Source organism: Oncorhynchus gorbuscha, linkage group LG08, assembly GCF_021184085.1.
Source record: "Oncorhynchus gorbuscha isolate QuinsamMale2020 ecotype Even-year linkage group LG08, OgorEven_v1.0, whole genome shotgun sequence".
In the NCBI taxonomy this organism is placed as follows: domain Eukaryota; kingdom Metazoa; phylum Chordata; class Actinopteri; order Salmoniformes; family Salmonidae; genus Oncorhynchus; species Oncorhynchus gorbuscha.
The window spans coordinates 62,892,339-62,915,590 of NC_060180.1; the positions used below are offsets into that span (position 1 = coordinate 62,892,339).

Genomic DNA, 23,252 nt, shown 5'->3' on the forward strand with positions numbered 1-23,252 from the left:
AACTAATTCCACTCGTAGTGACGAGGACAGACTGGAGACTCGACCATAAACTGTAGGTTGCCTCGGGAAGGCACCGACCGTAGCAGACTCAGACACCTGCTCACACGCAGCATCTGAGGGAAACACGACACGACAGGGCGAGACAAAGACACAGCACGGTGAACAATATACAAGGATCCGACAGGACAGAAACGGAAGACAAGGGGAGAAATAGGGACTCTAATCAGAGGGCAAGATACGGAACAGGTGTGAAAAGATTAGATGATTGATTAGGGAATAGGAACAGCTGGGAGCAGGAACGGAACGATAGAGAGAAGAGAGAGAGGGAGGGAGAGAGAAAAAAGGAACGAACCTAAAAAGACCAGCAGGGGGAAAACGAACAGAAGGGAAAGCAAAATGACAAGACAATATAAGACAAAACATGACAGTACCCCCCCACTCACCGAGCGCCTCCTGGCGCACTCGAGGAGGAATCCTGGGGGCAACGGAGGAAATCATCAATCAGCGAACGGTCCAGCACGTCCCGAGACGGAACCCAACTCCTCTCCTCAGGACCGTAACCCTCCCAATCCACTAAGTATTGGTGACCCCGTCCCCGAGAACGCATGTCCATGATCCTACGTACCTTGTAAATAGGTGCGCTCTCGACAAGGACGGGGGGAGGGAAGACGAACGGGGTGCGAAGAAAGGGCTTGACACAGGAGACATGGAAGACAGGATGGACGCGACGAAGATGTCGCGGAAGAAGCAGTCGCACAGCGACAGGATTGACGACCTGGGAGACACGGAACGGACCAATGAACCGCGGAGTCAACTTACGAGAAGCTGTCGTAAGGGGAAGGTTGCGAGTGGAAAGCCACACTCTCTGGCCGCAACAATACCTAGGACTCTTAATCCTTAGTTTATTGGCGGCTCTCACAGTCTGTGCCCTGTAACGGCAAAGTGCAGACCTCACCCTCCTCCAGGTGCGCTCACAACGTTGGACAAACGCTTGAGCGGAGGGAACGCTGGACTCGGCAAGCTGGGATGAGAACAGAGGAGGCTGGTAACCCAGACTACTCTGAAACGGAGATAACCCGGTAGCAGACGAAGGAAGCGAGTTGTGAGCGTATTCTGCCCAGGGGAGCTGTTCTGCCCAAGACGCAGGGTTTCTAAAAGAAAGGCTGCGTAGTATGCGACCAATCGTCTGATTGGCCCTTTCTGCTTGACCGTTAGACTGGGGATGAAACCCGGAAGAGAGACTGACGGACGCACCAATCAAACGACAGAACTCCCTCCAAAACTGTGACGTGAATTGCGGGCCTCTGTCTGAAACGGCGTCTAACGGGAGGCCATGAATTCTGAACACATTCTCGATGATGATTTGTGCCGTCTCCTTAGCGGAAGGAAGTTTAGTGAGGGGAATGAAATGTGCCGCCTTAGAGAACCTATCGACAACCGTAAGAATCACAGTCTTCCCCGCAGACAAAGGCAGACCGGTAATGAAGTCTAAGGCGATGTGAGACCATGGTCGAGAAGGAATGGGAAGCGGTCTGAGACGACCGGCAGGAGGAGAGTTACCTGACTTAGTCTGCGCGCAGTCCGAACAAGCAGCCACGAAACGGCGCGTGTCACGCTCCTGAGTAGGCCACCAAAAGCGCTGGCGAATAGAAGCAAGAGTACCTCGAACGCCGGGATGACCAGCTAACTTGGCAGAGTGAGCCCACTGAAGAACAGCCAGACGAGTAGAAACAGGAACGAAAAGAAGGTTACTAGGACAAGTGCGCGGCGACGCAGTGTGCGTGAGTGCTTGCTTAACCTGTCTTTCAATTCCCCAGACTGTCAACCCGACAACACGCCCATAAGGAAGAATCCCCTCGGGATCAGTAGAAGCCACAGAAGAACTAAAGAGACGGGATAAGGCATCAGGCTTGGTGTTCTTACTACCCGGACGGTAAGAAATCACAAACTCGAAATGAGCGAAAAACAACGCCCAACGAGCTTGACGTGCATTAAGTCGTTTGGCAGAACGGATGTACTCAAGGTTCTTATGGTCTGTCCAAACGACAAAAGGAACGGTCGCCCCCTCCAACCACTGTCGCCATTCGCCTAGGGCTAAGCGGATGGCGAGCAGTTCGCGGTTACCCACATCATAGTTGCGTTCCGATGGCGACAAGCGATGAGAAAAATAAGCGCAAGGATGAACCTTATCGTCAGACTGGAAGCGCTGGGATAGAATGGCTCCCACGCCTACCTCTGAAGCGTCAACCTCGACAATGAATTGTCTAGTGGCGTCAGGAGTAACGAGGATAGGAGCGGACGTAAAACGTTCTTTGAGAAGATCAAAAGCTCCCTGGGCGGAACCGGACCACTTAAAACACGTCTTGACAGAAGTAAGAGCTGTGAGAGGGGCAGCAACTTGACCGAAATTACGAATGAAACGCCGATAGAAATGAGCGAAACCTAGAAAGCGCTGCAACTCGACACGTGACCTTGGAACGGGCCACTCACTGACAGCTTGGACCTTAGCGGGATCCATCTGAATGCCTTCAGCGGAAATAACAGAACCGAGAAAAGTAACGGAGGAGACATGAAAAGAGCACTTCTCAGCCTTCACGTAGAGACAATTCTCTAAAAGGCGCTGGAGTACACGTCGAACGTGCTGAACATGAATCTCGAGTGACGGTGAAAAAATCAGGATATCGTCAAGGTAGACAAAAACAAAGATGTTCAGCATGTCTCTCAGAACATCATTAACTAATGCCTGAAAAACAGCTGGCGCATTGGCGAGACCAAACGGCAGAACCCGGTACTCAAAATGCCCTAACGGAGTGTTAAACGCCGTTTTCCACTCGTCCCCCTCTCTGATGCGCACGAGATGGTAAGCGTTACGAAGGTCCAACTTAGTAAAGCACCTGGCTCCCTGCAGAATCTCGAAGGCTGATGACATAAGGGGAAGCGGATAACGATTCTTAACCGTTATGTCATTCAGCCCTCGATAATCCACGCAGGGGCGCAGAGTACCGTCCTTCTTCTTAACAAAAAAAAACCCCGCCCCGGCCGGAGAGGAAGAAGGCACTACGGTACCGGCGTCAAGAGACACAGACAAATAATCCTCGAGAGCCTTACGTTCGGGAGCCGACAGAGAGTATAGTCTACCCCGAGGAGGAGTGGTCCCCGGAAGGAGATCAATACTACAATCATACGACCGGTGAGGAGGAAGGGAGTTGGCTCGGGACCGACTGAAGACCGTGCGCAGATCATGATATTCCTCCGGCACTCCTGTCAAATCGCCAGGTTCCTCCTGAGAAGTGGGGACAGAAGAAACGGGAGGGATAGCAGACATTAAACACTTCACATGACAAGAAACGTTCCAGGATAGGATAGAATTACTAGACCAATTAATAGAAGGATTATGACATACTAGCCAGGGATGACCCAAAACAACAGGTGTAAAAGGTGAACGAAAAATCAAAAAGGAAATAGTCTCACTGTGGTTACCAGATACTGTGAGGGTTAAAGGTAGTGTCTCATATCTGATACTGGGGAGATGACTACCATCTAAGGCGAACATGGGCGTAGGCTTCTCAAACTGTCTGAAAGGAATGTCATGTTTCCGAGCCCATGCTTCGTCCATAAAACAACCCTCAGCCCCAGAGTCTATCAAGGCACTGCATGTAGCACCCGAACCGGTCCAGCGTAGATGGACCGACATAGTAGTACAGGATCTTGATGGAGAGACCTGAGTAGTAGCGCTCACCAGTAGCCCTCCGCTTACTGATGAGCTCTGGCTTTTACTGGACATGAATTGACAAAATGTCCAGCAAGTCCGCAATAGAGGCACAGGCGGCTGGTGATCCTCCGTTCCCACTCCTTAGTCGAGATGCGAATACCTCCCAGCTGCATGGGCTCAGTCTCTGAGCCAGAGGAGGGAGATGGTTGCGATGCGGAGCGGGGAAACACCGTTAACGCGAGCTCTCTTCCACGAGCTTGGTGACGAAGATCTACCCGTCTTTCTATGCGGATGGCGAGAGCAATCAAAGAGTCCACACTGGAAGGAACCTCCCGGGAGAGAATCTCATCTTTAACCACTGCGTGGAGTCCCTCCAGAAAACGAGCGAGCAGCGCCGGCTCGTTCCAGTCACTAGAGGCAGCAAGAGTGCGAAACTCTATAGAGTAATCCGTTATGGATCGATCACCTTGACATAGGGAAGCCAGGGCCCTAGAAGCCTCCCTACCAAAAACTGAACGGTCAAAAACCCGAATCATCTCCTCTTTAAAGTTCTGGTAATTGTTAGAACAATCAGCCCTTGCCTCCCAGATAGCTGTGCCCCACTCTCGAGCCCGGCCAGTAAGGAGTGATATGACGTAAGCAACCCGAGCTCTCTCTCTAGAGTATGTGTTGGGTTGGAGAGAGAACACAATATCACACTGGGTGAGAAAGGAGCGGCACTCCGTGGGCTGCCCGGAGTAACAAGGTAGGTTATTAACCCTAGGTTCCGGAGGCTCGGCAGACCAGGAAGTAACAGGTGGCACGAGACGAAGACTCTGGAACTGTCCAGAGAGGTCGGAAACCTGAGCGGCCAGGTTCTCCACGGCATGACGAGCAGCAGACAATTCCTGCTCGTGTCTGCCGAGCATGGCTCCTTGGATCTCGACGGCAGTGTTACGAGCGTCTGTAGTCGCTGGGTCCATTCTTTGGTCGGATCCTTCTGTTATGCAGGTGAATGAGGACCCAAAAGCGACTTGGCGAAAACAGAGTCTTTATTCCAGTAAAGGAAATATGCAATACTCCTAGACAAATCGGAGCGGTAAACAAAGCATAAAAACTAATTCCACTCGTAGTGACGAGGACAGACTGGAGACTCGACCATAAACTGTAGGTTGCCTCGGGAAGGCACCGACCGTAGCAGACTCAGACACCTGCTCACACGCAGCATCTGAGGGAAACACGACACGACAGGGCGAGACAAAGACACAGCACGGTGAACAATATACAAGGATCCGACAGGACAGAAACGGAAGACAAGGGGAGAAATAGGGACTCTAATCAGAGGGCAAGATACGGAACAGGTGTGAAAAGATTAGATGATTGATTAGGGGAATAGGAACAGCTGGGAGCAGGAACGGAACGATAGAGAGAAGAGAGAGAGGGAGGGAGAGAGAAAAAAAGGAACGAACCTAAAAAGACCAGCAGGGGGAAAACGAACAGAAGGGAAAGCAAAATGACAAGACAATATAAGACAAAACATGACAATATCCCCCAGCAACAGCATATCTCTAATTTCCGAGAGGTGGCCCAGATATGATCTCACCAAAAACTGATTTCCTATCTCTCTAGTGGTATTATTAAAAAAGATTATTGTTGCAGATGTCTATGCTACTGTGCCCTTATTAAAAAAGGAGTGCTTATCTAGGATTAGGTCATTTCTGAATACAGTCCCTGATCCACTGTGTTTTCTCCTGTCAAATAGCTGCAATGTATTTGGTGTTTTTGGTATTTATTAGGATCCCCATTAGCTGTTGCAAAGCATCAGCTATTCTTCCTGGCGTCCATATGAAACATGACATAATAAATATTACAGAACATTATTCGTCAAGGACTGAAATACATACACTTAAAATGTCACACATAGTCTACATATCAGTACATGCACACAATATCTAGGTATAATACATAGTGCAGTGAAAATTACAATATATATAAATGACTACAGACCCGTAGCACTCACGTCTGTAGCCATGAAATGATTTGAAAGGCTGGTCATGGCTCACATCAACACCATTATCCCAGAAACCCTAGACCCACTACAACTTGCATACCGCACCAACAGATCCACAGATGATGTAATCTCTATTGCAGTCCACACTGCCCTTTCACACCTGGACAAAAGGACCACCTATGGGAGAATGCTATTCATTGACTACAGCTCAGCGTTCAACACCATAGTCCTGCCATCCAGGCGGTGTCAGAGGAAGGCCCTAAAAATTGTCAAAGACTCCAGCCACCCTAGTCATAGACTGTTCTTTCTGCTATCACATGGCAAGCGGTACCGGAGCACCAAGTCTAGGTCCAAGAGGCTCCTATATAGTTTCTACCCCCAAGCCACAAGACTCCTTAACAGCTAATCAAATGTCTACCCAGACTATTTGCATTGCCTCCCCCTCCCCTGATGCGCTGCTGCTACTCTCTGCTATTATCATCTATGCATAGTCACTTTAATAACTCTACCTACATGTACATATTACCTCGACACCGGCGCCCCCACACATTGACGTTGACTCTGTACCGGTACCCCCTATATATAGCCCCGCTATTGTTATTTACTGCTGCTCTTTAATTATTTGTTATTCTTATCTCTTACTTTTTTTTCTTTTTTTTGTATCTTCTTAAAACTGCATTGTTGGATAAGGGCTTGTAATGTAACTATTTCACTGTTGTATTGGCGCATGTGATAAATAACATTGGATTTGATTTGAAAATGGCTATGTCTCTTCACAGTTCTCTTTGCGCAGTAAGGTGTTGTTTTATCTGTTTTTTAACTGGTTTTATTGCTACCTTGAGTTACCTGGGGTGGCAGAGTGAGCAGTAGTCCAGGTGCGACAAAACTAGTGCCTGTAGGACCTGTCTGGTCGACTGAGATGTCAAGAAGGCAGAGCAATGCCCTATAATGGACAGACCTCTTCCCATTTTAGCAACCATTGAGTCTTTATGTTTTGACCATGAAAGCTTGCTAACTAAGCTTACACCCAGCAGTTTAGTCTCTTCAATTTGCTCAATAGCCACATTATTCAATAATAGATCTAAATATTTAGCATTGAGCGAGTGATTTGTCCCCAAAAGAATGCTTTTAGTTTCTGAAATATTTAGCACCAGCCTATTGCTAGTTACCCATTCTAAAACTGACTGGAGCTCTATGTTAAGTGAATCCGTTTTTTTTTACTGTTGCACCCGACGTGTATACTGTTGAGTCATCAGTGTACATAGACACAGGCTTTATTCAAGGTCAGTGGAAGGTCATTTGTAAAACAGAAAACAATAACGGCCCTAGCCGGCTGCCTGGTGGTACACCACACACAACTGAATTAGCATGAGAGAGACTTCCATTAACAAAAACACTGTTCTATTAGATAGGTAATTCTCAATCCATAATAAGGCAGAGGATGCAAATCCATAACACCTACGTTTTTTCAGAAATAGGTTATGATCAATGACATCAAAAGCTGCACTGAAGTCTAACGAAACAGCTCACACAATCTTCTTACTATCAATTTCTTTCAGCCAATCATCAGTCAGCTGTGTCAGTGTTGAGTGCCCTTCCCTATAAGCATGCTGAAAGTCTGTTGTTAATTTGTTGTCTGTAAAATAACTTTGTATTTGTTCAAACACCATTTTTTTCCCAAAAGTCACAGTGCAGAATTAACTGCTTCTACATGCATACATGGTAGTAAATGCATGATAGATGCATCGTAGCATTGTGAAGGTTACTCAAGTTAATTAACTTCCCCTCATCCAAGATAGCAACTGACATTAGGTACATTTCAGATTTGGTTGGCAAGATAGCAAGTTGGCCTTGAATTTTTTCTGTGTCAGCTTGCTATCTGGGATAATGTCCCAAAATTATTACAACTTGATCCCCCATTGTTAACTCTTAGGCCCTTGAGCAGAAGGGCTGAAATCCTTTCCAGACATTAGCCAACTGTCAGGATGAGCTGTGCATATTGTGCCTGAGTGAAGCAGCTCTCTAGTGGCATATACAGTACAGGTCTAAGTTACTACAGTGAGATTTTCTCTCAGCTCTACTTCTTTCAGTAGTTATAATTATACTACATAGCTCTTTAGTCTTTCGTCTGAAAATAGAACCCTCAAAGTGTGACACGCCAGAGGTTGAAGTGTTGATAGTGCCTGTGAATATAAAGTGATTTATCTGTGTTAGTACAGCACATTGTCATTCATAACACCTCTTATTCTAGTGTACTGAGAAGCTCATTATCAGAATACTCATGCGTGTAGAGCCCTTGATAATTTTTAGTAAAGTCTGAAGTGCCTCTCTCTCTCTCTTTCTCGCACCACCATCCTCTCCTTCCGACTGCCCTTGCCCTTTCTATTTCTGCTCACCTCCCTTTTCCTGGCAGTTTTCCCTCTCGCCGGTTTATTTTCTAGTCATTCCTCTTTTTAGAATGGAGATCACGTTTGATACTGCTTTGTAAAATTAATGGAAAAGGATCGCCTCAAGTAAGCTTTATTTCTGCAGTGAAAGGGAATTTGCATAGTTATCTGCCTCTATTTCCTCAGCTTTTCAGTAACTACTGATATCTTCTCTCTCTCTCTCTCTCTCGCTCTCTCCCTGTCTCTCTTTCTCCCCTCCCTCCTTTCTCTGTCTTTGCTGCCTCTACTCCATCTACCCCTTTTTTTAACTCTCCTTCTTCTCTCTCTTTCTCTCTCTCCATTCCCTCTCTACATGTCCTTCTGTTCTTTCCATCCCTCCATTCTCTCACTACTTCAACTCTATCTGCCCCTGCTGTCCCTCCATCACTCTCTCCTACTCTTCATCCCTCCACTCCATCCATACTTCCATCCATCCCTCCCTCCACCTGTCTGTGTGTTTCACCCCACCAGGACCTGCAGGATGCAGTGCAGCAGGAAGTCATTGAGCTGCAGGAGCAGCGGGGCGACCGCCAGGAGCTGGAGGAGACCCTGGAGAAGCTGGAGCAGCACAGGGTGGAACTGGAGGAGCAACTCAAACTGACCAGGCTGGAGTGCGTCCAGGAGAGCCAGCAGGTCAGACACACACAGAGATGACAGCTGCTATGACTACTGTTACTGAATAAAACATAAGAAATAACCATTTTTATGGTTAAAGTCGCAGTATGATTAAATGGTTTTATGGTTTTGTCATTTCTATCAGTGAATGTTTTTTGCATGTTTTGTAATTTGTATGCAGTCATCTATGCTGTGATGGTGAGACACTGAACAATAAAGACATTTACCAACCATAGACAGACTTGGTTAGTTTGTGGTCAGTTCAGACCTCTTCTCTGACTCTGCTGTCTACTCCTGCTCTCCTCCTTTGTCCCCTGTCCCTACTCTTCCCAATACAGATCCTGTCCTTGCAGGCGGAGGAGGTGGCCAGGGAGACAAAGGTGGAGGAGTATGAGCGGGAGCTGGCCAGGGCCAGGAGGAAACTCAAACAGCTGAAGATGGAGGTCAGAAAGGCCCAGGGAAAGGTGGAGGAGGCGGGTGAGCGCACCATTCCTCTGGAGGAGTCCATCAGCCAATCATACGAGGAGATTTTACAGGTGGGTATGTCTTTATATGTCCCACTCTGGTTATGAACTCAATGAATTGTCCTTCAAAATGATTGCTATAGAAGCACTGGATTGATGACAGCCTTCCGACAGGCTGGTCTTTCATGTATCCAGTCAATAATCCAGTCTTGCAGTTTTGAAAAGGGACAGTGGTCACATAAGACAGCATACATGCCCTGGGCTATGGTCACAAGGGAGAGCATTCAAGAGAGCATTCAAGGTTGAAAAGCCCATTAAGCGAATTGGACCAAAGCCTCAGATTTGTCCTGCCGCTGTGTCTCCTGCTGTACTCCTCACATGGCAGCTGGAAGCCTGATAGCAGCAGCTAATAAGATAGTCTCGCTTGCCAGGCTTCTAGGGTTCTCCTAGAATGCCAAGATGCAGAGCGAATATGAGAATATGGTATCCCAGAAGGCTGGTGAGGGGAGGATGGCCCATAATAAATAATGGAATGGAATGAATGGAATGGTTTCAAACACATGGAAGCTATGTGTTTGATGTGTTTGATACCATTCCATTGATTCCGTTCCAGCCATTACTATGAGCCCGTCCTCCCAACCGCCTGTGTAATCAGGCTATATGCGTGTGATAGACTGGGGTTCAAGGTCTCCTGCGACTGTGTTACCCAGGTCTCCTGCGACTGTGTTACCCAGGTCTCCTGCGACTGTGTTAGCGCGCTGAGCAAAGCTTCAGGTCTCAGGCAAAGGTTCTCATTACAGGAGCAAGGTTCCAAACCACCCCAGTTACATGACACTACTAATATAAAATGGTTCAGTCAGACCAGCAGGTGGTCGTGGTAATTCTGTGTCATTTCAGTCCCCTGCTGACAGGTGATTCATGTGTAGCCTTCATCATGCCTCCAGTGTATTGATCTATGTTGTCATGGCAGCTGCACCATGCAGACAAGCTCAAAACCCCCTGTGGAACTGGAAAGTGAAGAGGCTGGTCACATTGATCCATTATGTGTGCCATTAATCCCCCATGTTGATTTTTGCTCCTTTTAATCATACTGCGACTTTAGAGAAAAGCCTTCAAGTTGTAAAAGCCTTCAAGTTGTAGTAGACCAATATTTAATATCAGCTGGATTTATTGTGTTTGCTGATGATGTACCAGAGATGATCTTTAAACAGATAACTGTCTGGTTGGTTCAGAGATTTAAAAAGGTCTGTGTTACTGGATAGACAAGCATAGTGTCTTTCAACAGCTGTGTGTCTGGCACTTAGGGCCAACCACTTACTTACTTGGCCTTCCCCGAGCCAAGTGGAGCATAAGGCTTCCCTCCATCTCTTCCCGTTCCGGGCAAAGCTAACACATATATAGACTTCTCTGAGATGTATCATATGTATTCGACGAATAGTGGCTTTCGTTGATGTCTGCTGTGGATTAGGAGGAGCAGACGTTCAGTACACTGAGGAGTGAGCCGACGGGAGATGCAACACTGCCAGACCACCAGCAAGTGGAGTCAAACGACACATCTCCCAGCAGCCTCAGGACAGAGGACGGAACTCTGGATGTACCCGATGTACCAGCCAGGTCATGGGGCAGGAGCCAATCACTGCCTGTCTACGCTGAAATCCTGGTATGTGTCATACAATTGGGTTTAAATCCCACATGATGTCTATCATAACCATACAATTTGGGATAGCCTGAATTTTGTCTATTCTCTCTTCTCACAGGCAAACCTTGGGTGCGCAGCTCGCGCTAAGGACGGATTGTCTTATACACAAGAAGAGGAGGAGGAGACACCTGTACCAAGCACACCAAAGGTATGGCTACCAACTCAGTAAAGTTTTGTAAACCAATAATCTATTGGAGAGACTGGCAAATGACTAAATTGATCTTTCACTGCACTGGGCTGTATCAGGGTCACACAGAGTGTTTCTTGGTAGTCTTAAACAAATCTACTTTGAAACGAAAGTCTACACCTCACATACATGTTATGGGCTTAAAAAAGAAGTCACCTGTACCATGTCAGATATAGAGTTGAAATGTATTACATTTTGAGTTTGCATCACAACATTACACTTTATATACATCACAGAGGACTGAACTACAACAACACTGTTTGACATAAAAACACCAGATTTAAAAAAATTATGTTTATTAATTGTGAAATTATGAAAAATATGAATAACATTCCACCCATGAGGCCACTAGGTAATTTAACTGCAGGAAAGCACTACAGTGTATGCTGGATGTATGAGGAAAACTTCCTTCATCTGTGAGAAAGGTTTATCCTATACCTCTTTAGCAGATAGATAAGGGAGAAGAGGAAGAGAAAGTGGAGGAAGAGAACATTTCCCAGACACGATCCACCAGTAGCATAGCAGTCGAAGACCTAGACTTCTACCACCCCGACCCCTTCATTCACTGTGAATCTGAACGTGAGCATCTGTTCTCTCTTCCATATGCTTTGACGATGATCATGGTACAGCTAAAGATGATGTTGATGATGATGATGATGATGATGATGATGATGATATTGGGGGTGGTGGTAGTGATTATGACAACAGTGATTATGATAACGAAGATGATGGTGGTGGTGATGATGATGGTTGTTGTAGTGACACTGAAGATGATGATGCTTGTGATGATAATGATGCCGATGATGGTGATAATTTTTTATTTGCAGATGACCTTTTCAAAGATGACGACTTCTTTGCCAATACAGATAAATCTGGTGAGTGACGTTCATATATAAAACTTTGACAATATGATTGATTGATGATGATGATATGCTACAGCATTATCCAGGCCTCTAATTCTGTTGTGACTGATCCTTTCTCCTAGATGATGACCCGTTCAAAGGCACGGACCCCTTTGCTGCAGACATCCTCTTTCCAGAGGGGACAGAGGAGCCATATCCATCCACTGACCCTTTCCCAGACACCCCTGCCTACCTGGAACCTGGATTTAACGAGGACACAGACAACAGCCTCTCCTGCCCTGAAAACAAAGCCTCTACCGGCACCCAGTGCTTTGAGTCCGAGTTCCCCGACGAGGATGAATCTAGTGACATAGAAATCAGTTACAGCAGGGAGGATCTGGACACTGTTCACACGGACGCTGTTGAACTCTCCTTCGTTGAGCCCAAAACCTTGATCATGACCGAACGCTTGGGTTTCAAGCCCATCTACACAGCTCAAACCTGTTCTTTGGACACTGAATTAGATGACGCAGATGAACCCGGCTTAGCTTTGGGACGCCAACCCTTCAGTGAATCATCCCGGGCCAACACCTGGGCTGCCGGGCCCAACTTATCCACCGAATCGGACCCTAATGGATACGAGTTTAATATCAACGCAGTATCCCCACCTTCCGACATAGAAGAGATTGACATCACTCTTGGATCTATACAGGTTGGCTTTGACGTTGTGTGTGACTCTGTGGAACTCAGCTACCCTGTTGGGATTCAGGCATGTGACTCAGAACCTGCCGGAACAGGTGGATGCGACCTTCCTGAACCCAGCCCTCCTGTGCCCATCCGCCCGGTCCGTCCACCTAGACGCCTCAAAGGGGGAGCGTCAGCTGTCCTTGTAGAAGAGCCATACACTCCCAAAGCTGAACGCTGTGATCCAGGTCCTTCCAACCGCTCAGCTGATTCAGAGCTGGACAGTGCTATTGGGATGGACCCTCTTATCAGCTCAGCTGAACACAACAGTAAATTCAGCTTCAGCAACAGTCTCGAGCTGAACTATGAACCCAGTAGTCAAACTTCGTACAACTATGGATTCAAACTCAGCCCTGAACACCACAGTGAAGAGATTCTCGATCCTTTTGGCACTGAACTCAGTGATGAAGAGGCCGACAACCAAGCCTCATTTGATCCGTATGAATTTGAGCCTACCGCTCAACCTGAGACCCAAGACAAGTTCGACCCTTACGAGTTTGGACAAAAGCCTCATGCCACCAACCAAGACACATTTGACCCCTATGGTTTCAAACTCGTAAGTTTTGAAACTGACAACCAAGCTATTGTCGACTTACACAGCGGCGATGGTAACAACCTTAAAGACAACAATAACAGAACCAAACAGGATCCCTTTAGCTTTGATTTCAGTAACGCAGCATCAATGGACCACTATAGTTCAGACCCCAGTAATACTGCAACAATGGACCTCCTAGGTCTGGAACTCAGCAGAGCCAACAGTGTTGCTGAGTCAGACTGTAACAATCCTACAGTGTCTGAGCCATTAGGAACAGTACAAACCATGGAAACTGGAAGCAACCTGTTAGACCTGGACCTTGTGTTTGGAAGCAGTAGTTATGGAAACCCTGAGGTCGCCCCTGAGCTCGACCCCTGTGAGCCTAGACAGGGAAACCCTGCTGGTCCAGACAACTTTGCGTTCAGAGCGAGAGACACCGCCCACTCCGAGTCTGTAGACATCGTTTCTGACTGGATGACTGTTAAGGTCAGTGGCTTTGTTGTTTGATACTCTGGGGACGTGTGTACTGGATGTGTGAGTGTGTTTGCTGTATGGTTGTGCATGTGGTGTACTGTAAGCAGGTGTGTGTAGCTGTGCGTTCGTGTAGAAGAAAGGCATGTGTATGTGTGTGTGTGTGTGTGTGTGTGTGTGTGTGTGTGTGTGTGTGTGTGTGTGTGTGTGTGTGTGTGTGTGTGTGTGTGTGTGTGTGTGTGTGTGTGTGTGTGTGTGTGTGTGTGTTTCTTTGTGCATGTCAAATCAAATCAATTTGTATTTGTTACATGCGTCGAATACAAAAAATGTAAAAAAAATCAAAAATAATAATAATAAAGGTAACAAATAATTTAAGAATAGGAACTTGCATGTGTGCATATTTGACTGTTTACGATCCAGAGACAGTAACTTCATTTGTATTCTTGCCTCACAGACCAACTCCAGGGAGTCTTTCGGCCCAGTCAACTCCCGCACACACAGCCTGGACAAATGAACCATTCCTTGGGAAGAAGTCACCAGTCTGGCCATGAGTCTACTGCAGTACAGCCCAACAATGGGGAAGTAGATGGAAAGATAGCAGGTGAAGGAAGGAATGAGAGAAAGGAGTCGCTTTTCTCCAACCTGGCATGATTCACCTTGACTCCTAGTCAAGGGTTGCAACATTGCATTGATTTAAAAGGGATTGATATGTTCATTGAAAATCATAATTTGATCATTCTAATTTATGAGTTATTAATTGGTGATGGTTGGTTTGCAGCTGTAAGGCGTTGGTTCATTCTATACCCTGTTATAGGTGCAATATAGTATTTCATCTTGGTCAAGATATAGGTAGAGGTGAGAACATACATTTCCATATCCCGAAGAACCTCAAGTTTTAATAGCATGAAAACGAAAGGATTTATTATCCTGTTTATCTTGAAACTCTTTAACCATCCATCCTTTATCAGAAATATATGAGATGCCAAGGGATAGGGTAAAGGGTGGAGTGAATCATTTGGAATTGAGCTTTCTGGAAATACAACCAATCATTTTTGATGGAGGTCAGCAAACCAGGTTGGTAGAATGCAGGGTATGAGCTTCTTTATGTTCATGCTTTATGAGTCAACTGTAAATAAATCATTGAATAGGTCTTAAGTAAAGCCAACTGAGGCCAATACAAATGGTTAAAATCAAATCAAATGTTATTTGTTACATACACATATTTAGCAGATGTTATTGCCGGTGTAGCGAAATGCTTGTGTTCCTAGCTCCAACAGTACAGTAGTATGTAACATAAATATATTAAACATACATATTTAAAACCCCTTGGACCTTGCACGCCCGATTTTCCCTCCTGGTTAGCTATTTAATATTCTACCTACCAATGTGACATGGCGTGAGCCATACCTTAAACAAATGTGTGTCTATGTATATAAATGTAAATCCGTATGTACTTTCTCAGACGCCCTGGGCCAGTAATACATAGATAAATGTAGGGAACTACAAAGTGAGTGAGTGTCTGATCTTACAACCATACTTATAATAAAGGGGCTCTACTCATTCAGATCCGCTTTAGCCAATATCCACATAGTGGTTGTTTTGGCGGTGTCTGAGGTAGAACTGTGTTAGAGCTGTGAGATCCACAAGCAGCTCCTGGCATTATACCTAAAGCGGACATTGCCATTGGCTGCACAGAGTCGCATTAAGATTCATTCCATGCAGCCTTGTTTACAAGTTTCAAACACTAGAACGTGAGATGTAATCTACACCTCGATTAGGCTGATAGAAATCCTAATTTTGTTTAATGATTTTGAGCATCATTATTTCTAGATATACACTTCCTTGTTCTGAACATCTAACTCGAGTGGGACAATGATCAAGAGCAGCTGCTCACCGATTTGACAGCTCCAACGCAGTTACTCCTTCAACACAGTTACTCCTCCGACACCGCCAAAACATCAACTGTGTGGGTGACGCTTAACGCTTGATCTGATTGAATCTTGGCCTTAACCTTTCGTCCAGTTTGCAAATATCTATCGTTACAAAATGGATTCCCATTTTTGCATACTGGTACTGCCAATATAACACGCCATATTCTTTGTACAAAGTGTCTTTATTGCAGTGATGGGGAATGGCAAAAGAAACCCAAACAGAAAGAATCTAATCCCAACTGCATGTAACACATTCATTATCAGCTACAATGCACAGTAAAACAAATTAAAAATTCACAAGCAATCCTGCCTGGTCAAATAAAAATGAAGTGCATATAATCAACGAAAAACAAAATCGACTATTTTTTACCCATAAAAAAATTAAAGAATGAGATACGTTGTGTGCATATGCACAATATAGGCCTATGTAGACAATTTCACCTGGTTTCATACCATTTTTAATCCAGATTTTATACTCAAAACATGATTTAGTTGATACTACACAGCATCAACAAGATGGCGTTTAAAAAAAGCACCCAGAAGAACCTTCCTGCCACTGAGAATTGTGTTCAGAAGCTAGATGACCTTGATGTAATCAACTACCATACCCCACAATTGTGTCGGCAGTGCAGATAATGGCATCGCTTTTGATGAGTGGGTTTACTAATATATTCACAGTTCATATTGCCCTTACAAAAAAAAGATTGCAATTTTGAAACTGCAGTCTGTTATTTTGGAGCAATAATTGCAGCATACTGCAGCTATACTGCACTCTGACTGCAATCTCTTTTCTTAACGGTGTTTTGAAAAACATACCCATTCCCCGTTTATTTGTGTTCTTCAGCAAACAACTCTATAACGAGACACTCATCGACTGTCCAGCAATATATTTTTTGCATGCTTAGATACTTAGAATTAGAACAGCAATAGACACGTAGTGACCATGAGGACAACAGATCGACTTGACTTTAATGTAGACTCATGGAGTCAACCACCAGAGGCAACATACTGTATGATTGAGGAGATTTAAAATGTGCCATGCTATATAAAAACGGCAGCGCTTTCAAAATGGGGACCTAAAACTAAGAAGCTTTAACTCTGACAAATGAGGCACCTAAAAATAAAAAAAAGCACAATTCTTATATTGTTCCACATAATGTGATGGAAATGTACTCTGCCATTTCTTCATTTGAAATGTCAGACTGCCAAGAATAACACTGCTGCAGTTTTAATATCTTTCCGTTTACCCACAAACCAAAATAAGACTTGTTCAACATTCCAAGAATTAAGCCCCAGAAAGTTATTTTGTCCCGATAAGAGTTTGATTGGGTTTACAGTGTAGTCAGCTACTGATAGCACAAGACAAAAAGGCATCCCTTCAACATTTTACTCCCAAATAGAGTAACATTCAGTGAAAGTTCTAAAAGACATTACAGTTGCACTTTCTTTTACAATCTGTATTTACTAGAGAATTCATTTAGCCTGGGTCAAATACTTAAGATGTGCTGGATTTAGTTAACCAGACAGCTAACTCCAAGCACACAAGTATTTGACACATATTTGTCCCAAGATCTGTTGAATACTGTGATACACAACACTTTACTTGGACCGTAGAGTGACATTTCCAATGACTGAACTTGGTAGCATACTTGTGATTTTTCAGGAGTGAAGGATAAATACACTGTACTGTTTTACACATTTATTACGCAATAAGTACTCGATGATAGTTTAATAAACTCATATTGATCACACAATGTTCCAAGGTATCAATTGAACAGACACTGCATCCCCACTAGACCATCATTCAACCATCAAAATCATAATAATTCTGCCAGCCATCCAATCAACAACTGAGAACATACCAACTTCCTGATATGGGCTTAATACTTGTACATTCCTGTCCATTGACAAGCTCCTCCCTTGGACGTAGCGGAACCATGTTTGTTCCTAATATGTTCCTTCTGCCGACCACTTGGTTCTCAGTTCTAGGTGAAACGTGGTCGGACGGTTGCACACAGCTAACGAGTAACCCCAGACGCCATACTGACTCAAATCTACCAGTGGTCTATGGTCATATCAGTGAGGGGTGTAGACTAGAGCCGTCTTTAGAAAGACAAGGGTACAGGGGTCAGCCTAGGCTTGGTCCCCCCTCTGTTCTAGGCTTTGTCCTTGCGCTTCAGCTTGTTGACTTTCTTCGCTCCGCCGTTCTTGTTGATTAACTTCATGACTTTCTCCTTGTGGTCCAGCACCTTCATCATGGCATCTCTAGCTTCAGTGATCTGGTCCATCACCAGCTTACAGCGCTGCATGTTACCCTGGGGGGAGAGACAATTCAAGATGGCTGACTGACATTCATAACAAAGGCCCAGGTAGATTTTCCCTTGAGCCCTCAGAAATTATATACACCTGCCTGTGGAATTGATTAAACAACAGACCAAATACTGCTATAGAGCAGCATGCCTCACTTTAATATGAGTGTAGTAGCAGTGTTTACGGGAATAGTAAGTTCTTAGAAATTGTGATTAAACATGTGCTCAGGAAAACCTGTTTGGTTTGTAGGTTATAACTAAGGGCTAGAGTTTTTCCTGGTCAAGTCTCCAGGTCTGGGAAAACTCTGGGCCTCCCCATGAGCAGCAGACGTGCATGGATTTCCTTTGTGTTGTTGCGTGTATGACCTCTGACCTGTATGAGCTCGTTGATACGGTGCATGTCATCATCCGACCCGGACTTCTTCTTTGGGATCAGGCCCTCTTGGAGGGTAGTGAGGCGGCTGTACACGTCATGCTCCAGATTAGTCTGGGGATAGAGAGGGGATACAATAGAGAGACCAATACAACATGATTGACGTCACAAATGACTGCTATTCAGGAGGACAATTATTGTATCTTGTTCTCAGAAAATATGGGTATAGAACCACTTCATTGTCTTCCGACAGCTACGTCAAGCAATGTGAAGTGTTGCCATGAAGCACAATCAGCGCAGATGGCCGTGGTGCTAAATGACGTGAGACAGTGAGATCCACTTGGATAACTTTAAGAGTCACCCTTTTTCACACCAACTTCATAACTCTAAGGATCTCTTTTTGTTGTGCTTAAAATCCAGCTAACTGCACATAAAAGGGAATTGTTTCTTACCAGCTGCATGAGCTGTGCAGCACACAGGTGCATCTTCCAGCCTTGTGCTCTGCACACCACCCCCTTCTGATTGGCTACATCCTGCAGGGTGCCCTTCTTCTCCTCTGAAACCATGACAACACACCATTAAGCCATGTTATAATATAATAATACCTTCAACAACACACCATTAACCCAATGAGCTACATACGTCCGTGGTGTACCATTGCATTTATCCATTTCTTCTGCATCCGTAGATACCAACCATTAGTATGTGAGATTAATTGATGCTGAGCTAGTGGTGTTTGAGACACTCCCAAATAGTTTGTAGCTCAAACTATTAAAAGCTGTTTATGAAAAGACTCATGAACATGTGACATGTTTTGCTCTATGATGCCCACAAGCCACAGAAGAGTCAGTCATTAGAAGGTAAGGTGTTATAGAAGACTGTAGGAAATCACAGGACATGTGTCAATAATACTGTAATAAGCTCACAGTTGCTGTCACAAACTCCAAACAGTTGTCACTGACTAGTGGACATTCATTTCCCAACGAGGAAACTATTTCTGTACTTACAGCATTCGTATAAATACATTTTGGAAACAGGTTTTTACTTTGGCAGACATTTTTGTTATTGACATTTGTGAATAAAATTCATGAATGCAACTATTTGTCAAATTGTTTTGTGTTCTACTTACAGCCCTGGTTACCCTGAAAATAGTAAAAACACTTAATTGTGAGGCTATATATAAAGGGCTGGACAGCCACATAAATGAAGGTCAGATAAGTCTGACAGGGTTAAGCCATCTTATAATAATACAGTAACACCTTCAACACAAGAGGTCGACCGATTATGATTTTTCAACGCCGATAACGATTATTGGAGGACCAAAAAAAGCCGATGGCGATTAAATTGGCTTTTTATTTATTTTTGATATATATGAAATAATGACAATTACAACAATACTGAATGAACAATTAACACTTCTTTTAACTTAATATAATACATAAATAAAAACTATTTAGTCTCAAGTAAATAATGAAACATGCCTAATTTGGTTTAAATAAGGCAAAAACAGTGTTGGAGAAGAAAGCAAAGAAATATTAGGTTGCAGTTATTATAGGAATTATGACGCGTTGACTATTTCTCTCTATACCATTTGTATTTCATATACCTGACTATTGGATGTTCTAATAGGCACTTTTGTATTGCCAGCCTAATCTCAGGAGTTGATATGCTTGAAGTCATAAACAGCGCTGTGCTTCAAGCATTGCTAAGAGCTGCTGGCAAACGCAGGAAAGTGCTGTTTGAATGAATGCTTACGAGCCTGCTGCTGCCTACCACTGCTCAGTCAGACTGCTCTATCAAATCATAGACTTAATTATAATAAACACAGAAATACGAGACTTTGGTCATTAATATGGTCAAATCTGGAAACTATCATTTCAAACATTTTATCGAACGGGTGGCAACCCTAATTCTAAATATTGCTGTTACATTGCAACGAGCCAGGCGGCCCAAACTGTTGAATATACCCGGACTCTGCGTGCAATGAACGCAAGAGAAGTGACCCAATTTCCCTAGTTAATATTGCCTGCTAACATGAATTTAACTAAATATGCAGGTTTAAAAAAATATATACTTCTGTGTATTGATTTTAAGAAAGGCATTGATGTTTATGGTTAGGTACATTCGTGCAATGATTTTGCTTTTGTTAAATCATTACCCGCTTGGCGAAGTAGGCTGTGACAGGTGGTCAGCCTGCCACACAGTCTCCTCGTGGAATGCCATGGAATGCCATAATGTAATCAGCCATAATTGGTGTCCAAAAATGCAGATTTAACGATTGTTATGAAAACTTCAAATCGGCCATGTAGATTTAAATCGGTCGACCTCTAGCGAACACACCATTAAGCCATTTTACAATATGATACAGGGTTTTTCCTGTATCAGAAGGGGCTTAGGTAGCAGGCGTTAGCGCGGCAACATTGCTTAGAACATTTTAGAGGTTCCCATCTTGGCGGTGTAGAGATACTGTTGCATTTAAGCCAATTTCCTGCAATTCTACAAATTATTGCTGTTTTAAAGCTAGTTTCTTGTAATTCTATATTATAAACAGAAAAATAATACAGTAATACACACCATTAAGATATTTAATTATAATTAGGGTCAGGAGTTTTTCCTGGGTAGGAAAATCTCGAGACATAAAATATTTGTGCTTTGAAAGTCACTGGTCAATTGCTAGCAAGCCATGCTGGAGACTACTAAAACAGAACAGTGGAATTACCTGGTGTTGTCCTCCAACTAGCGTTACTAATGAAAAGGTCTAACAATGATGTGACGACAACAAATGACATTAGCTTTCATAGCATACTAATAAATCCTTTCCGTTTTGCTTCACAGTGCACATAGCACAATAGAAAGAAGTCCTCTTGGTGTGTGTGTGTGTGTGTGTGTTCTAAATGTTTTCATATGTGTGCACTCTGGAGAGAATAATAACCTTGTGTGTGATGTTGTAATAATTGTTGTGTCATTTAGATTGTCAAAACAAAACAATGAATAAACAATTCAACGTCAAAAAGCCTCCAGAGCATTACTGGCATTTTTGTCCACGAGAAGCGCATTTCAGTCAGTCCCACGAGAAGCGCATTTCAGTCAGTCCCACGAGAAGCGCATTTCAGTCAGTCCCACGAGAAGCGCATTTCAGTCAGTCCCACGAGAAGCGCATTTCAGTCAGTCCCACGAGAAGCGCATTTCAGTCAGTCCCACGAGAAGCACATTTCAGTCAGTCCCACGAGAAACGCATTTCAGTCAGTCCCACGAGAAACGCATTTCAGTCAGTCCCACGAGAAACGCATTTCAGTCAGTCCCACGAGAAACGCATTTCAGTCAGTCCCACGAGAAACGCATTACCACAACAAGCTCTTAGAACCCAGAATGTATGAACATTCTTTAGAAATACAGTTATCATTGAACGTTATCAACAATAAAAGACGTTGGTCTGACCTTTGACCCGAATGTCACTGTATCTCTGGAAGTGGTGGTAGGCAGCCTTCCAGGGGTTCCTGTAGTGGCGGAGGAGGGTGACCGGGGGGCGAGCACGGGTGGGGACATAACGAACACCCTCCTCATCTGCATGGCAGAGAAACACAGTGGTCACTCACAGGGTTAATATGGCTGTTCTTTTACAAATCTTGTCCTTATAGACTAGTGAATCTTTAGACAAAATGCACAACAGGAGTAGACTCTAGCCAACGACGATTTATTGTCTGAAAATAAGGAGAATGCAATAAACATTATGTAAGACTGCAGTTAACTTGAGCCCGTTTCCAAGTTACTGAGGCTAGACACACACACAAAAGGGATGTTCCCTTACCTATGTACTCCTTGGGAGGCGACTTGCGTTTCTCGGGCCTCATGCTGTGTGGTCTGGCCAGGACCTTCTCCTCGTCTGTGCTGTTGGTCTCCATCATCTCGCTCTCCTCCGTGGAGATGACGTGCTGCTGCTTCCGGGGCTTCTTCCTGGGTGAGGCCCCGAGGATCACATCCCCACCAGGCATCATGGACAACATGGGGGCACCGCAATGGGGCATAGGGGGACCTGGAGGGAGATGAGGGGCAAGGACCGTATTCACAAAGTGTCTGAGACTAGGAATAATGATCCAGGATCAGCCCCCCCTCTTATTCATTCTGATTTAAAAAGGTAAAAGCATCGTACACCATATGAGCAATAGAAGGACATCAATAAAACACAAAGTGTTACAGAGAAATGAATATTTCAATTCAATTGTACCTGCTTTGGAGGTATCCATAGGATCCACTTCCTGCTTTATCTTGAGGTCAGGGAGGGTGGAGCTTATTCCACATGCCGCTGTGCTATTGGCCGCTGCCTGTGTAGGCGGAACCACCACGTTGGCCATAGACGAGATTGGTGGAGTAATGGCGGACATGGCGGGGCCAGGCTGGGAGTGTGGGGGTGCAGACACTGAAAGGAGGGTCTGGATTGGCTGAGAGGGCTGCTGCTCATTGATCTGATGGATGGGCAGCGCTTCCATGGAGGACGACGTCAACGGGGAAGCCAGGGACACGTGGAGATCAGCCTTGTGCTTCATACTGGGTGAACAGGGAAGATCAACCACAAAATAATTTTAAATGTCATTTTTAACTACAAGATGGAGTTGAAGGATACTAGCATGTGTAATCAGCATCCAGAGGATACCGGCGCGTGTAATCAGCATCTACTGAGGATACCGGCGCGTGTAATCAGCATCTACTGAGGATACCGGCGCGTGTAATCAGCATCTACTGAGGATACCGGCGCGTGTAATCAGCATCTACTGAGGATACCGGCGCGTGTAATCAGCATCTACTGAGGATACCGGCGCGTGTAATCAGCATCTACTGAGGATACCGGCGCGTGTAATCAGCATCTACTGAGGATACCGGCGCGTGTAATCAGCATCTACTGAGGATACCGGCGCGTGTAATCAGCATCTACTGAGGATACCGGCGCGTGTAATCA

General features: G+C 44.7%; 2 protein-coding genes across 5 annotated transcripts in view; one reads left to right on the plus strand and one right to left on the minus strand.

Moving 5' to 3' along the window:
• LOC124041959 overlaps positions 1-16,136 on the plus strand; it is a 26,522-nt gene extending 10,386 nt beyond the window's left edge. The window contains exons 3-10 of one of the 2 annotated variants that reach the window (XM_046360172.1): positions 8,600-8,761; positions 9,082-9,279; positions 10,676-10,867; positions 10,965-11,054; positions 11,540-11,672; positions 11,921-11,968; positions 12,079-13,700; positions 14,140-16,136. In XM_046360172.1, the coding sequence (XP_046216128.1) occupies positions 8,600-8,761; positions 9,082-9,279; positions 10,676-10,867; positions 10,965-11,054; positions 11,540-11,672; positions 11,921-11,968; positions 12,079-13,700; positions 14,140-14,199 (2,505 nt within the window). In that variant the 3' untranslated portion in view covers positions 14,200-16,136. The remainder of the gene's footprint in view (positions 1-8,599; positions 8,762-9,081; positions 9,280-10,675; positions 10,868-10,964; positions 11,055-11,539; positions 11,673-11,920; positions 11,969-12,078; positions 13,701-14,139) is intronic. The other variant, XM_046360173.1, reaches the window with a different exon arrangement.
• The window catches only part of LOC124041958 (histone deacetylase complex subunit SAP130-like), an 18,923-nt gene continuing 11,450 nt past the window's right edge, over positions 15,780-23,252 (minus strand). For all 3 annotated transcript variants that reach the window (XM_046360170.1, XM_046360169.1, XM_046360171.1), the window contains exons 14-19: positions 22,524-22,843; positions 22,107-22,331; positions 21,737-21,862; positions 18,751-18,854; positions 18,299-18,412; positions 15,780-17,931 (exon numbers count right to left, since the gene is read on the minus strand). In XM_046360170.1, the coding sequence (XP_046216126.1) occupies positions 17,773-17,931; positions 18,299-18,412; positions 18,751-18,854; positions 21,737-21,862; positions 22,107-22,331; positions 22,524-22,843 (1,048 nt within the window). In that variant the 3' untranslated portion in view covers positions 15,780-17,772. The remainder of the gene's footprint in view (positions 17,932-18,298; positions 18,413-18,750; positions 18,855-21,736; positions 21,863-22,106; positions 22,332-22,523; positions 22,844-23,252) is intronic.